Here is a 16,586-nt window from a genome sequence, read left to right on the forward strand (position 1 = left end):
ACAATTCGAGCACGATTATTGTACTCAAACTAAGAAATCTACCAATCAAAAAACAGGATTTGGTGTTTCGAGCACACATTTTATACTCCGAGTATTGAGTAACGTTTTGTGACCGAGAGACCAGATTAAGGTTAACCCAAAAGGCCCTTTTGACGCATAAAATGACTAAGTGATATTTTCATGTTTTGTTTCCTTAATATCCTTCTCAATTTTATCCTTTATCACATCAAAGAATTAGGATGACTACCTTTATCTTATACTATTGAAATGAGAAAAACGACGAGTTCCCTATTGGAGAAGGGAATGTTAACCATTCCAGAGTACTCAATCTTGTATTTAGTAAATCTTATTGTATACTATAACGACGAGGGATTTCTTTACTTTCCATGGTGTTGTCTGTATTCCTTCGACTTATTGTTTTTGAGAGCCCTTGGCTTCTTTTTCTTTTAAAGCGTATATGCTCCCTTTCCCATACATTCTTTATTTATAGTAAACCATAACCTAGATAGTATCATTAAATAAAGTATCGAGGTGAAGTTCGTTGTAGTAATTGGGACCTTACAATGTTTTAATGAAATGTGTCTTGCACTATTCTGTTCTGGCAAAATGTAATGTAATAATTAAAAAAGTTATCATAATACCTTTACTATTTCATGTGTAGAAAATATATACACCACGTATACAGTACCTACAATAGACATTTTATCATTATTACAATCAGGTTCGAAGGTTTTTCATACACTAGAAAACTAGCACTTTATAGTATTCTTTAATTAGTCTTTTTGAATAATACTTTTACTATTTAGTCTTTTTTTGGTGATATCCATTTGACGTGGCTCGGTACTTATACACCCTGTCATTGTGTTATTGTGCTATGGTAAATTTTTGCTTATGTGCTTTGTATATATAAAATTGAGAATGGAAATGGGGAATGTGTCAAAGAGACAACAACCCGACCATAGAGCAGACATCAGCCGAAGGCCACCAATGGGTCTTCAATGCAGCGAGAAACTCCCGCACCCGAAGGCGTCCTTCAGCTGGCCTCTAAACAAATATGTATACTAGTTCAGTGATAATGGACGTCATACTAAACTCCTAATTATACACAGGAAACTAAAATTAAAAATGATACAGGACTAACAAAAGCCAGAGGCTCCTGACTTGGGACAGGCGCAAAAATGCGGCGGGGTTAAACATGTTTAGTGAGATCTCAACCCTCCCCTATACCTCTAGCCAATGTAGAAACAACAAACGCACACCAGTACGTACAGTAAAACTCAGTTTAAGAGAAGTCCGAGTCCGATGTCAGAATAGGAAACAAAAGAGACAATAATACATAAATAACAACAGACTACTAGCAGTTACTGACATGCCAGCTCCAGACCTCAATTAAACTGATTAAAAGATTATGTCTTCGTCATATGAATATCAGGCACAATCCCTACTGTTAGGGGTTTAGTATTATACCGTCATAAAATATATGAGAAGAACATAACCCGTGTCATGCCAACAACTGGTTTTAGAATAAATGTGTTTAATTCCGATGCAAAGATATGCCTTTTTGTGTTTCTTTGTTACATATTTGTTTGTTTTTATAGTGATTAAGATTACAACACAATGTTGACTGTTGTACCCCTATTTTGACATTTTTACCTATTATGTCTGTTTGTTTTGTTCACACATCATTGTCACTTAATAGAATTTTATGCGACTGTCATACAAGTGAGAGGTTTAGCTAGCTATAAAACCAGGTTTAATCCACCATTTCCTACATAAGAAAATGCCTATACCAAGTCAGGAATATGACAGTTGTTATCCATTATGATGTGTTTGCGCTTTTGATTTTGCCATTTAAGTAGGGGCTTTCCGTTTTGAATTTTCCTCGGAGTTCGGTATTTTTGTTATTTTACTTTTTACAAGAAATGCTGGTCAATATTTTATTGATATATGTAGCTAGAAAAAAGAAATTCTGAATACATAAGTTTATGGAATGGATGGAAAATGGCCTCTTTTCGATCACTAAAAATGTAAAAAATGCAGTCAACGAAGTTTAAGTTATTGGTATCAAATGTCGGAATGTACTCTGACCACTTCTGCTATGTGTGACTTGCATGTGCCAATTGCGTTGGTTTATCGGTTGCAAACCCGATATTCTGAATTATTGAATAATATTTACACATTAAACATTTCACATTTAGAAAACTGGTCAAATAGGAAAAAGGAGGAACATAATAAATTTAGTAATTTACCCAGAACTACAGAAATCACTAACATGGTAGTACCGATTTTAGCTGCTATAGTAAACACACCATATTCCACAAGTATAGTGACAATAACTGTAAAACATAAAAAATAATATTCTATATATTGTTAACTTGCATTGTCTCATTTAGAATGATTATCTTAGTACCTTTACTAGATGATTTTAATCATTCATTTTGTATCATTTGGCATTGCATCTTAAGCAGAAATAAATTTACAAACAAACGAGGCATAAAATTGAGAATGGAAATGGGGAATGTGTCAAAGAGACAACAACCTGACCAAAGAGCAGAAAGCAGCCGAAGGCCACCAATGAGTCTTCAACACAGCGAGAAAATCCCGCACCCGGAGGCGGGTTTCAGCTGACACCTAAAAAAAATGTGTACTAGTTCAGTGAAAATGGACGTCATACTAAACTCCATAACATATAAATGAACTAAAATTAAAAAAAACATACAAGACTAACAAACGCCAGGGGCTCCTGACTTGGGACAGGCGCAAAAATGCTAGGAAAGTGATGTTAAAGCACTACTAAAAGAGAGGCGAAAGATACCAAAGGTGTATACGAACTCATAAGTCGAAAAGAAACTGCCAATGCCATGGAAAAAAACGAAAAACGAACAAAAGACTGAGCAACACGAACCCCCTAAAAAAACCGAGGGTGATCTCATGTGCTTCGGAAGAATAAGTTAATCCTGCGTCACATGTGTCGCCCCGTATAAGCCTATTTAGAAATCGACATTTCAGCTTACTAGACAATTCTGCAGAATTATTTGTGGGTAAAGTTTTACCTTTAGATTAAAAATGTTTCTTACATAAAATTGAGAATGGAAATGGGGAATGTGTCAAAGATAACAACAACCCGACCAAAGGGTAGAAAACAGCCGATGGCCACTAATGGGTCTTCAACACAGCAAGAAAATCCCTTACCCGAAGGCGGGCTTCAGCTGGCCCCTAACAAAGTGTGTACTAGTTCAGTGAAAATGGACGTCACACTAAACTGCAAAACATATAAATGAACTAAAATTAAAAAAAACATACAAGACTAACAAAGGCCAGAGGCTCCTGGTTTGGGACAGGCGCAAAAATGCGGCGGGGTTAAACATGTTTAGTGAGATCTCAACCCTCCCCTATACCTCTAGCCAATGTAGAAAAAACAAACACACAGCAATACGCACAGTAAAACTCACTTTATAAAGTCAGAGCCCGATGTCAGAATAGGTAACAAAAGAAACTAAGCAAAATGACAATGATACATAAATTAATAAAGGACTACTAGCAGTTACTGACATGCCAGCTCCAGACCTCAATTAAAATGATCGAAAGAGTATGTCTTCATCATATGAAAATCAAGCACAATCCCTCCCGTTAGGGGTTTAGTATCATACCATCATATAATATATGAGACGAACATAACCCGTATCATGCCAACAACTGGTTTTAGAATAAATGTGTTTATTTCCGATGCAAAGACACTACGAGTGAATCAATATTAATACCAAAATATGCCATCTTAATGACCTGACAACAGTATCGTAACTATATCCCTTCTGAATAAGTCTGTTTAAAGGTTTGGTTAGCTTTTTAGGTGAATGCCGACATTTTTGTGCTTTGAAAAGAATATTACCATAAAAGATTGGATATGAAATACCTGAACGTATAAGATGTCTGCATGTTGAATTATATTTACGAATGATGACCTTGTACCGATGGTAAAATTTAGTAAATGTTTTGACTAGTTTGTGATATCGAGAACCCTGGTGTAATATTTTGTCAGTAATACAGAGATTTCTTTCGTTAAAATCAAATACTTTGTTACATACACGAACGAATCGAACAAGTTGGGATATATAAACACCATAAGATGGTGACAAGGGAACGTCACCATCTAAAAATGGATAATTAACAATAGGAAATGAAAAATCATCTCTTTTATCATAAATTTTGGTATTAAGCTTCCCGTTAAAGATATAGATATCAAGATCCAGGAAGGGCAGTGTTCGTTGTTAGTATTAGCTTTATTTAAAGTCAGTTCAGCCGGATAAATCTCTTTAGTGTACATACTGAAGTCGTCATTATTGAGAGCCAATATATCATCCAAATATCTAAAAGTGTTATTAAATTGTTGTATCAGATGTTGTTTCGATGGGTCTTTGCTGATTTTAGTCATAAAATCTAACTCATAACAATATCGAAACAGGTCCGCAATAAGTGGTGCACAGTTAGTCACCATTGGAATTCCGATAACTTGACGATATACGGAATCTCCATAGCGAACAAAAATGTTATCTAGTAAAAATTCAAGGGCAGTTATAGTATCAAAGCAGGTCCAATTGATATAGTTCTTTTGTTTGTTGTTACTAAAAAAAGACCTAAAAGAGTTTGAACATATATATTCGCATTCTGACTTTTTAAATGGCCATTTAATTAGGTGTGTGAATTTTTTCTTAAGAAGATTATGAGGCAAAGTGGTATATAGGGTAGAAAAACTTTGAACAGATTCGAAATCACCAATATAAGCATGCAATTTATCAAGTACTTCCAACGAATTTTTGATACTCCAAAAGTAATTAATTCCACTATTTTCAAAGGCCTTATTTGAACAATTTATTACCAGGTTTTTGATTGTACCAAGTGTACTAGTAAGTTGAATAGACAGTTTAGTGTTTTGTGCAGCTTCGGAAGCCAGTACATGGTTGGAACTGTCATTGTATTTGGTTTTGCTTGTAAAGAAGTAGCTATTAGTTTATGTTTGTTACATATGTCATTTTCTGAAAATGGAGTCAGTTGGAATGTTAGTGAATTCGAGATTTCCTTTTGCAGAACCTCAATGTAAAATTTACGTCAAACAATAATGATATCATTAGCAGCCTTATCAGCCGGGACAAAAAAAATCCTTGGCAAGTTCTTTTAGCTTATGTCTGATACGAGAAATAGGGTTATTATGGTTGTTTATAGGAGTAAAATGTTCTTTAAAATGTTGTATATGTATAATTCACAGGAACGAAAAATCTGCGCACTTGAGAGAAAAAACTCATTCCAGCAGCTTCTGTATATGGTTGATACGATATTCTAGAGCTTGCGTTTCCTATCATGATTATCTTGATAGAGATTGTTACTTAACAGGAAGCCATTAAACCAAGGGTTCCAAGTGGTGAAATTAAATGCATTCATTCGACACCACCACGAGTTAGTTGACCGTTATGAAATATCTTTTTCACAGATGACGACGAATATGTTACAATTGCCATATCACAATCTATTCCTGTGTTCCTCGAATGAGGCATAACCGAATACGACTGATCATCGAGTTTGTGTTTATATGAGCACCCCATGGGTGCTACATGTGAAGTAGGATCTGCTTAGAATAGACAATGGAAACGGGGGATGTGACAAGGAGACAACAACCAGACCAAAGGCCACCATCACCAACACTCTTCTGGACCCAATGAAATCACCCTAAGTTTTTCGTGTGGTTCGTGTTGCTCAGTGTTGAGCTTTCAATGTTGTGTTTTATAGATCTGTTGTTTGTCGTCTTTTGGTCGTTTTTTAACCATTAATTAACATTTGCCTTACTTATATGTTTGAATTTCCATTTGGGATCTTCCGCCTTTCTTTTAATTTGTTCTTGACCTCAAAATTTTTCTCAAAAATTGGTTCAGATTTTTCGTAGTTCACAATTCTGTACTATCGTTTGAATTATTTTCAATTTGGAACTTGTTGCGAATAAACAAATGTTGAACGATTTCGGTTCCAGAATGCTTTTAATTATGTGAATTTAATACTCTTCGCATCGATACTGGAAATTGAAAATCATGGCATATTGCCACTACTGTATTTAACGTTACATTGTGAGTTATTTGTCCTTATCAAATGTGTTTCAAACAACACAAAAATTAAATGAAAGGAAAAGTAGATACAATTATCAATACATATATCCTTCAGCAGTATGTTGTATGATTTATTTTACATCATACTGCTGAAGGATATCTTTTCACACGTAGAACAATGTCGATTCCATACATTAATTTAATATTTCGTAATTTTTTTTTTTATTATTTCAAGAGGATCGTTAAAACTATTAAAGCTTATAGATTATTTATTTCATTGTTTATTGAAAACATTGGGTTACTCCCCGAGATTATCATCAGCTCAGTAGTCAGTACTGACATGATTAATTAAAAACCTTTCTAAAATTGTTTAACTACAAGGTGTACTGGGAACTTAGTTCCTAATCCGGCCAACAGTAAAACACTTGTCAAAGTGGGGCGCCCGTTTGACTGTGCGGAATGTTCAAGTACACAGCCACATCCGGTCAGAATGGGGAGTGTAGAGAGATTGCCACGCTCTCTTGACGTTAAGAAGCCTTACAACAACTCTTTTATGGGTCCATAGGTCGTAAGTTGCGAAGCAACATTTCTGTCCCTATCCAATATACACTTATTTCCCAGTGGCAGTCTAAATTTCCACACCTTCATTTCGAACGGCCTCTATTACAAGACCTACATATTGTATGTATTTCTAATTTGTTTTCGTCTTGAACATGCATGAAATATTTGCCACTAGACGTTAAGCTACCAATAATATTTTATCTAAAATTGTCAGTTTATATATTAAAAAAAAAAAATGCAAAGTTGAACCTTTGATGGATTTGGCTATTACTTAGGGCTCTTTTAGTCGTATAGCTTTTCAACTGTTTCGGATCTTTTCTGGCTTTCCCATTTCGGCTTTGGGCAGTGTTCCAGTTGAAGGTAAATCTAGAAAAGCGCTACGGACGCATGATATTTACAATTGTTGTTATCATTTTTTATTAGATTTCCATTCCATTCAAATCAAATCAAATCTTATTGTCAATGGGAAAAAGGGGAAAAAGAACATGGGCAGATTAAGTGCGTTTTTAGTTTTAGTTTTTTTTTTTTTTTTGGTATTGTATTTTTTTTAGGGGGGAAGGCCTTCTTGTAGCAGAATAATTGTGATTATAATGATTTTTTTTTTTAAATTTTACTGATATTCCTTAGTTTTCCTTTGTCTTATCCCTATTTTTAACACTCAGGGGTTTGCCACAGTAATTTATATCAATCATAAACTATCATTGTTTGTAAAAATAAAGGTAGCATGAAATGAAATTGACATGATTACCCTGTACTCAGTTCTAAAAAATGTTTTAAAAAGACCAAGTGATTTCTTTTATATTTCATGTTGCAAGGTTATTGTAAAATGTTATCAGTACAGAAAATTATCATTAATCAAAAATGTTTAAATTTGATCAATATTTTAATATGTTTTTTGACTAATTTGGAAAATTTTATATTGTTCTTCACTGAATTACAGTTATAACCTAAACAAACCAGTTTTAAACGCAAAGAATGCCTTCTTTCTTATTCACATTTTCTTTGAAAAGCCCGGACCGTTTGTTAATAACCCTGGGCGTTTTAAATGTTGCTCTCGAAAAACACGGACAATGTAAAACTGAACTTTAAGTGAAATTCGAGGACATTGAACTCAAGGACTTTTGTACTGAAAATGTGTACAGTATTCAGAATAAGATGAACAGTCATGAATAAAACTATTATGCTTGCAAAATAGCATAAATCGATCTGATCGCATGTAACATCACTCGAAAAAACGTGATCTGCACTGGAAAAAATGGACCGATTCACTCGAAGAAAACCAGATCTCAGCCGGACACTACACCTACCGTGGTTTATCACCTTATATTAGTACCGTTGCACAAATCTTTAGACTTTTATATTCTCTCATAAGTAACATGAGATACATATGGAGTAGCTCATTCCTGTTTTTTCATTGGTTATTACGATCGCGTGATTCAACGGGTATTCTATGCACCTGAAGCCTTGTTTTTAGTTTTAAGTATGTGGGTGCTATGTTTCTATATGTATATATGCATTGCTGTTCATTTGGGTTATATTTCATATTACTACGCAGTCTCTGTTGCTATTTCTTTACTTTTGTCAATTCTTGAATTCTAGAATTATACCAGTTTAAATCGAAGGGTGCTATTCATTTGGGATGTTTAAGTACGCAGCCACGTTCAATTACTTAAACTGTTTCAAAATCATTTTTTTTTTTTAAATCATTATCAAACTGCTGAAATTTTAGAAATATACCTGTTCATATCGCACATTACTATTTTTGTTATTAGCATATCTATGCAGTCTCTGTTGTCAATACCTAACTTACGTCATTTTTAAAATTTTAGAATTGTACAAGCGTTGCTGTGTTCGGTTTTATTGTATAATTTCCAAGATTGTTATAATTAATCAGAATAGATTGATATGATTCATTTTACATCATAATCATACTGATGAAGGATATCTGTTATCCGAAATATTTAACATATTGTTCATGATTTTACTTTTTTTTGAGTATGTTGCTTATTGTACGTCTAAACAAGTGACAACTCTACGATAGATCCATCCATTGGATCACCAGTGAAGGTGATACACGGCTGAAAACACATTTTATATTCATAACTACTCTAAATGTCAGCACAACAATGTTAAATTTGCTTCCGCAAATTTTTGTTCTTCCCTCGCCGGGATTCGAACCCATGCTATTGGGATATCGAGACAACACCGTATGCACTGTGTCCATCGCTCTAGACCACTCTTAGATAGACGGTCAATATTAAAATCTTGCAAAATACAATGTTAAATACACAGAAAGAACAGTGAAGTCAATTTCTATAATACACTATTTTGATAAGGGACTTTCCAATTTGAATTTTCCTTGGAGTTTGGTATTTTTGTAATTTTAATTTCTTCCTATGTAATATATAAATTATAGACTTTCACTCAGTAAATATGTTATATATGGATCTGTTAGATTATACTCACGCTCGGACTTTGTCCCATGTCAATATCATTTGAACAGGTCCATATATAGTGTATTGACTTCTCAAAAGTCTATAATATATACTCTCATGTAGGGTATGTTGAAAAATAAAATTACAATATTGTGTTCATTACTTTTAGTTGTGGTCTTTATTAGTTCAGTATCAGACAATGTAGGTGGCTAGTGTAGTGTGTTGTGGCGTTGGTATACATAATTTCACTTATCGTTTTTTTTTTAATTATTAAAAGTTAAAACTAAACCAGTGTAACAAAAAGCAAATGTTGTAAGTCTTCGCATGACAGTGTTAAAATTAATAGTATCATCAATTTTTTATGACATACTCACCAAAACTTGACAACAGCCAAGCAAAAAGCATCAGTAACGGTATCAGCTTATATTTGTAAGGTCTCCAAACTTCGCCCCATATTACAATGACTGAAATAAATAAATAATACGATATTTCTACGAAACTGACAGTTGTATCAAAAAGAATTATTACCGTTTACAAGTCCTTGTCTCATCTCACACAGTTAAAACGATAGAAATACATTTAATTTTTAGAACAAATTGCGAATAAAATCATATTTTTTCTGATCCTTAATCGTTTTGATATTATGGATACTCATTTCTTTACTGCAATAGATATTTAGTATTTAATGAATGAAATATAACATCCGCTATTATGTTACCTAACAAAACCGTTGGGCAAACCACGAAACCTGTCACAATGACTACTAAAACAGACTTTCTTAAACTCGTTTGACCGTCTTTCCCTGAAAAGAAAATAGTATATGCAATTTGAGATATTCAAATGAACATGTAATTTCTTCGTATTCCTTTCATTAGAACTAAAATAATAAGCAAAGTCCGCCAAGTTAAATCATCTTCCAGTCATGCCAGAAATGAAATAAAAATTACGTTTCATACATTTAGTGCGTCCTAAGTTATTTCCTGGATCAACTTCACCCAAACCGCTCATACCTTAATAGTTAGAGTACAGAATATGTAAGTTCTTAAAAAAAGACGAGGATCTAAATGATCCAAACGGATCGATAAAGAGTAGCTGCGCCTTTCTGGGTTAACATTAATGTACCTTTATCATAATCGCGGACACCCAAAAGTTTAAAAGCCAAAGATTCATAAGTACTTGATTACACGTGGATCAAAATGATCAAAGTGTACTTTGAGAAAATATGCAATGACTTCTCCATCTTTTTAAGGTAGCCATTCAATTTAATTTAACAAACCCTTTCAATCACTTGTCTAATTATTTTCACTGATCTTTTACTAGTTGCAACTTAACACTTAAAAGTGGATTCTGTTTAATCTCATTTATCTTTCCGCAGTGCTGAAAACTTTGTGAATTGATGCCAAAAGAGGAAGGGGGAAACTTTAATTGCATGTGACAGTTTGCTCTCCTCTGTTAATGTCCAGTTTTTTTTCATATCCAGCATGCTCATAGAGTGTCACCAGCCCAGTAGCCAGAACTTCAGTACTGGCATAAAAATACGAGTATTGTGTGATAAAAATTTGCTGTTTTAAAATTTTGGTAATCGTTTTATTAATAAATACATTTCTATAATGCAAACTCTGATTCCTATTCAGGATTTATCTTATCTTAGGATTTATTTGATTGTATCAGCTCTTCGTCGTTTGTATTAGGTTTTTAACTTTCAAATACATTATATTTGGCCTCGAGCATCAATAAAGAGACATCAATTGCCTAATTGTGCATCTGGTGAAGGAAAGTGGATATCGTTAACAATTACAGTCAACATTTCTATACATGTATATTCTGGCTATATATTATCCATTACATTCTTTTAATTTAAGTTGTATAAGCGATGATTTTGCTAGTAATCCTTACCACTGGACACTTATCCACATTTACAAGCATTTTATCAACAATATAGTCATAATAATACAGCATGAGATTCGGGATCTGGTTTGCTTGGGTAAAATTATTTGAAATATCTTATAAAATCATGAACAAATGTATGTTGATGCATTTACTTCTTTGTTCATATTTTTTGCAATAACTTAGGTAAATAAGCTGATAATAATAAATACACATACTCTGCCATGAAGACTTCCTCAGCAGGAGAAAAGTCGAGGTGACTCTTGTATAATACTTGGTTTGTATACTGAACTTAACGCGCATACCATTCGATACGGTGTTTCGTTCAAGAATGCAGAGAACTTTGGCACAGTACCATGGAATAAAAAGAAGATGGTTTAGCAATGGCAAAGTAAAGGACACTGTCAAGTTAATATTCTTGTTGACTGTACTAAAATACTAATCCAACCGTCACGTCTAGAAAACTTGATAAACAAACTTGCTAAAGACTGAACTCAACTCAAATGGTTGTCCTTAATAGGCATGAACTATTTGCAATTTGAGGCAATTATCAATTATTCAATTTAGATTTCATGATAAAGGGGGGGGGGGAGGGGGGACATGCATTGTTTAGTCATCTTAACGAATAGCTTTAACTGCAAATGAAGGAACATCTTATTCAGGAATGTTTTTGAGTCTTGAAAGAAAAATATAAAGGTCAAACAATGATACGGTCCTTATAACAAAAAGCAATTGGGACTAATATTGCATGTTATAAATGCTGTCAAAGCATTAGATTTTTAACTAAAAGTGAATGCTTGACTTATATCAAAGCATTTCTAACATAACTAAGCTATTGCATACATGTAAGTGAAAGAATGAATTTAACATACCTGGTACGGAAAATGACGTAGTAGTTGTCATATTATCAATTGTTGCTGTTGTATCTGATGTATAACTAAAAACATAGTCAAAAGGCATGAAGAGAGAGACAATTCGTCTTTATTTAACTATCATACGTCTTTAACAATACTAAAAACACATTGTAAACATACAAGTAAAATCATTACCTCAGAACAGACAATTCATGACCAGAAAAAATAAAACGAAAATTCAAACAGCTTTCAAAATACTAAATAAAATCAAAGTACTAAAGAACTGAACATCGGATGACCGCAAGTTCTGGTGGATGGTCTTAGAAAAAAAAATCATATCTCTATACCTGAAAGTTAGGTTAAGGTACATAGATATATTTTTTTCTGAGACAAATTCCTGTGTGGATGATGAATAAATGACAGGGAATTCAACCTCACCGTAATAATTATTATATTGTAGTGATATAATCATTTGTTATCAGTATAATCTGGGTTGTTGTTATATATTATATTAGTATTTGTATAACAGTTATATATATAGCAGATCATCTCTCGAGATATTCTTCCGCGTGCGTTAACACAAATTTTCGGTATTCATGATTTGTTACTGATATATATATTTCTCACGACAAAACATTCTAATATCATTTATCTATGTTCTTAAAAAATATTTTCATGAGTATTTATTGAAGAAATGAATTTATAACAAGCGATAAGGAATGTTATTTTGCACTCGATAATATCCGCGTATTTATACGAAATACGTTCGGTTATCAGTCAAAAGCGCAAGAAATTTCTGCGGCAACATAACACCGGTATGACCTCTCAAGGTCACATCCGATGTAAAAAAAACTAACAAGAACAAAACATAAACCGGATGATAACTTGGGGTTTCTGAAGGGTAAAAAATTCATATGTCAGCTAGTTACACCTTCGTGTTGACCATATAAGGTCAATCGTGATGGAGGTTGGAACGACGATTAGAACAAACATGTCCACGGTCATCTATAATGGTCAACAAAATTATGATACGTCTGCAAAATTTCTGAAGGGATGACTTTAACTTTGCCAGGGCAAAGCAAGAATAGATGAAAACCTTTTACAAAAATTACACAAATTACAAGATACTGGTGAAATGTTCCATCAGTGAAACAAAACCAGAGGACAAACATGATTGAAAAAGGCATTATAAGACATGCCTTTAAATTGAAAATATATACTATATATATAATATATAAGTACATGTAAAGATTAAGTTTGGCTACAATTGTTCTAGTAGTGTTTTCGACTTTTGTGACAACGTTACGAGTCTAAATGATTACAGAGACTTTTACGGCTACATTCGATAAACTTTCGTCTATGAACAAAAAAGGGTCATATAGTCTTAGCTGTATGTCAACATCCAGTTACATGACTTTGTATGAGCAGATTGTTTTATCATGAGTACTCTCAAATCTTCGATTTAGAAACCTAAATACATTCATCTCCGGTTACAGTAATAATTTCAAAGACTTAACAAACGAAAAGTGTTGATATATTTATTATCAATAAATGTATTTTGTCAAAACAGACATTTGAATAACGCAAACTTACCTTGAATTTTGTATGTCTTCACAACTATTTTGTCCAAGAGGTCTATAATAACCAGGATTGCACTTATCCACACACTTGTAATCTGGAATTGAAATACAATATTTCGTTTTACGCTACAAAATGTAAGAATTTTTTTTTCAGATTCCATTGCAATTCTTTTTTAAAGTAAATCAACACCATTTTTCTTTTCTCATCACTTGGCGTCCGTCGTCGTCGTCCGTCGTCGTAATCGTCGTCGTTAACGTTTACAAAAATCTTCTCCTCTGAAACGACTGGGTTAAATTTTACCAAAATGGGCCACATTCATCATTGGATATCTAGTTGGAAAAATGTGTCCGATGACCCGGCCAACCACCAAAGATGGCCGTCATGGCTAAACATAGAACATAGGGGTAAAATGTAGATTTGGCTTATATCTCTGATACCAAAGCATTTAAAGCAAATCAAGATCTATCTGCCCTGACAAATCAGACAACCCGTTGTTGGGTTGCTGCCCCTGAGTTGGTAATTTTAAGAAAATTTTGCAGTTTTTGGTTGTTATCTTCCATATTATTATAGATAGAGATAAACTGTAACAGCAATAATGTTCAGCAAAGTAAGATCTACAAATTAATTAACATGACCAAAATGGTCAATTGACCCCTTAAGGAGTTATTGCCCTTTATGGTCAATTTTTAACAATTTTTTGTAAATTTTTGTAATCTTTTACAAAAATCTTCTCCTCTGAAACTACTGAGAAAAATTTAACCAAATTTAGCCACAATCATCATTAGGGTATCTTGTTTAAAAATGTGTCCGATGACCCCGCCTACCAACCAACATGGCCGACATCGTTAAAAATAGAACATAGGCGTAAAATGCAGATTTTGGCTTATATCTCTGAAACTAAAGCATTTAGAGCAAATCTGACAAGGGGTATTATGTTTATCAGGTCAAAATCTATGTGCCCTGCAATTTTCAGACAAATCAGACAACCCGTAGTTGGGTTGCTGTCTCTGAATTGGTAATTTTAAGGACATTTTGTAGGTTTTAGTTATTACAAATGTATCTTGAATATTATTATAGATAGAGATAAACTGTAAACAGCAATAATGTTCAGCAAAGTAAGATCTACAAACAAGTCAACATGACCAAAATGGTCAATTGACCCCTTAAGGAGTTATTGCCCTTCATAGTCAATTTTTAACAAATTTTTGTAAATTTTTGTAATCTTTTACAAAAATCTTCTCTTCTGAAACTACTGAGACAAATTTAGCCAAACTTGGCCACAATCATCATTAGGGTATCTAGTTTAAAAAATGTGTCCGAAGACCCCTCCTACCAGCCGACATGGCAAAAAATAGAACATAGGGGTAAAACGCAAGTTTTGTCTATTATTTTTTGAACCGTTATAATTAGAGAAAATCTGAAAGGAGCAAAAATGTTCAGAATAATGAGCTCTACCAATTGTCTATAATCGTCAAAACTGTTAGACAAATTCTTATAGGAGTTATTGCCCATAAAAGACAAATTTTACCATTTTTTTCATGTTTGCCTATTATCATGAAAACTATGATATTTAGAGAGAAACATTTTTTTCCGTTCTGATTATATGATTTAAATCATAATAAATAAATAGACACTTTAAATCACAAAAATGATCAGCAAGGCAAGATTTATTAAAAAGTCAAATTTTGCCGATATAGTTAGTAGACTGTCACTCTTCATAGGAGTGGTTGCACTTAAATGAGGATTTTTGTTACCCTCTTTTGTGTTTTGAGCAAAATCTAAAGAAGATAGAGAGAAACTAAACAGACTAAAAGAACAGTAATACAAGTTCAACAAAATAGAGATTTTTGTCATGAAGTCTATTTTCGTCTACAATGTTGGAGAGTGTCCTTTGTTTGATATGCACATAGACCAAGGTGAGCGACACAGGCTCTTTAGAGCCTCTAGTTTTTACTTCAATATCATTTTGAAAATGAAAGAAGAATCACGTTTTAACTCCTTAACTCGAGTTTTGTCGACAAGGACTTGTCGCGATTGCGTGATAAACACGAACTGTAAAAAGGTTGGTAAAGATTTATATGACAACTACTTGATATACACACCAGAGTCGAGTTCTTGTAAATCACTTTGACATGGATGATATTTACAGAAACAATCATCATCGCCTGCTGGTGAACAACATTTGTCAGGCCCAGTCATTACATATCCATTTTTGTAATCACAGCTACACGTAGAATCTTCTGTAATACTACCATCAGAACATGGAACTTGTCCGATCCCAGTACACGATGACTTCTCAACTTCACATTCCGTTATTTCATAAGATTTGACGGGCCAGGGTTGGAATCTTGAATGTGGACATGGATCATAGTATATTCTTTCTGAAAATGATGTGTACCGTGGGTAATTACCTGAAATTAAAAAAAAAATTAAAAAATAAATGCGAAAAGCAAATTTCCAAATATATTGTCTAATATACATAGATATATCCCATGAAGAACAGTTTTTGAAGGGGGAAGGCAACCTCTACTCATTTCTACGAAAATCAATCGTTTATGAATTATTCCTCCTTTTTTACTTTTCTATCACGCCAAGTAGTATCTTTTCCTTTTATCTGTTTTCAAACTATTGTCCCAACATTACTTTTGCGTCATAGCTTTTTAAATTTACTCCCAACATATTATATCATTTATCAGAAAAATATGCGAACGAAGTTTCTAATGGTTATTGGTTTTATCAGCTCTTCAATCTATGTATTAGTTTTTCGCCTAAAGCATCACCGAAGAGACATTAGTTATCGAAATATGCATCTGGTGCAGTAAAATTGGTACCGTTTATATAATTGTTAACTTTTATGACGTTTCTATATTGTCAACTGGTACACGTAAATCTAACAAACTGTCTATTTTGAACAGTCACAAGTCACCATTGTAAACTGTTACACGTTATTAAAATGCTGTAAAGGATGGAAAATATTTATATTTTTACTAGCAGAATAAGCTTGCAAGTTACATTTACGACGTTTCTAAGTAATTATTCCATGTTAATCTAACAACGTTTCTATTGTGAACAGTCAGGTACACGTCATCATAAAGAATCATTCAAATACTCCCAAGAACGGACTATATTTCTTATTGGTTCGTTTACGTTAAGGTAGATGGGGTGTCTAAAGTATA

General features: G+C 33.4%; 1 protein-coding gene across 1 annotated transcript in view; it reads right to left on the minus strand.

Moving 5' to 3' along the window:
* Window positions 1–16,586, minus strand: part of LOC127738038 (transient receptor potential cation channel subfamily A member 1 homolog) — a 115,182-nt gene that overhangs the window by 87,091 nt on the left and 11,505 nt on the right. Inside the window, exons 4-10 of the mRNA XM_052249099.1 lie at window positions 15,513–15,821; window positions 13,423–13,504; window positions 11,848–11,912; window positions 9,807–9,890; window positions 9,463–9,552; window positions 2,250–2,336; window positions 642–688 (exon numbers count right to left, since the gene is read on the minus strand). Of these exons, the coding sequence (XP_052105059.1) occupies window positions 642–688; window positions 2,250–2,336; window positions 9,463–9,552; window positions 9,807–9,890; window positions 11,848–11,912; window positions 13,423–13,504; window positions 15,513–15,821 (764 nt within the window). The remainder of the gene's footprint in view (window positions 1–641; window positions 689–2,249; window positions 2,337–9,462; window positions 9,553–9,806; window positions 9,891–11,847; window positions 11,913–13,422; window positions 13,505–15,512; window positions 15,822–16,586) is intronic.

The sequence above is a fragment of the Mytilus californianus genome, unplaced genomic scaffold (assembly GCF_021869535.1).
Source record: "Mytilus californianus isolate M0D057914Y unplaced genomic scaffold, xbMytCali1.0.p SCAF_4, whole genome shotgun sequence".
Taxonomy (NCBI): Eukaryota; Metazoa; Mollusca; class Bivalvia; order Mytilida; family Mytilidae; genus Mytilus; species Mytilus californianus.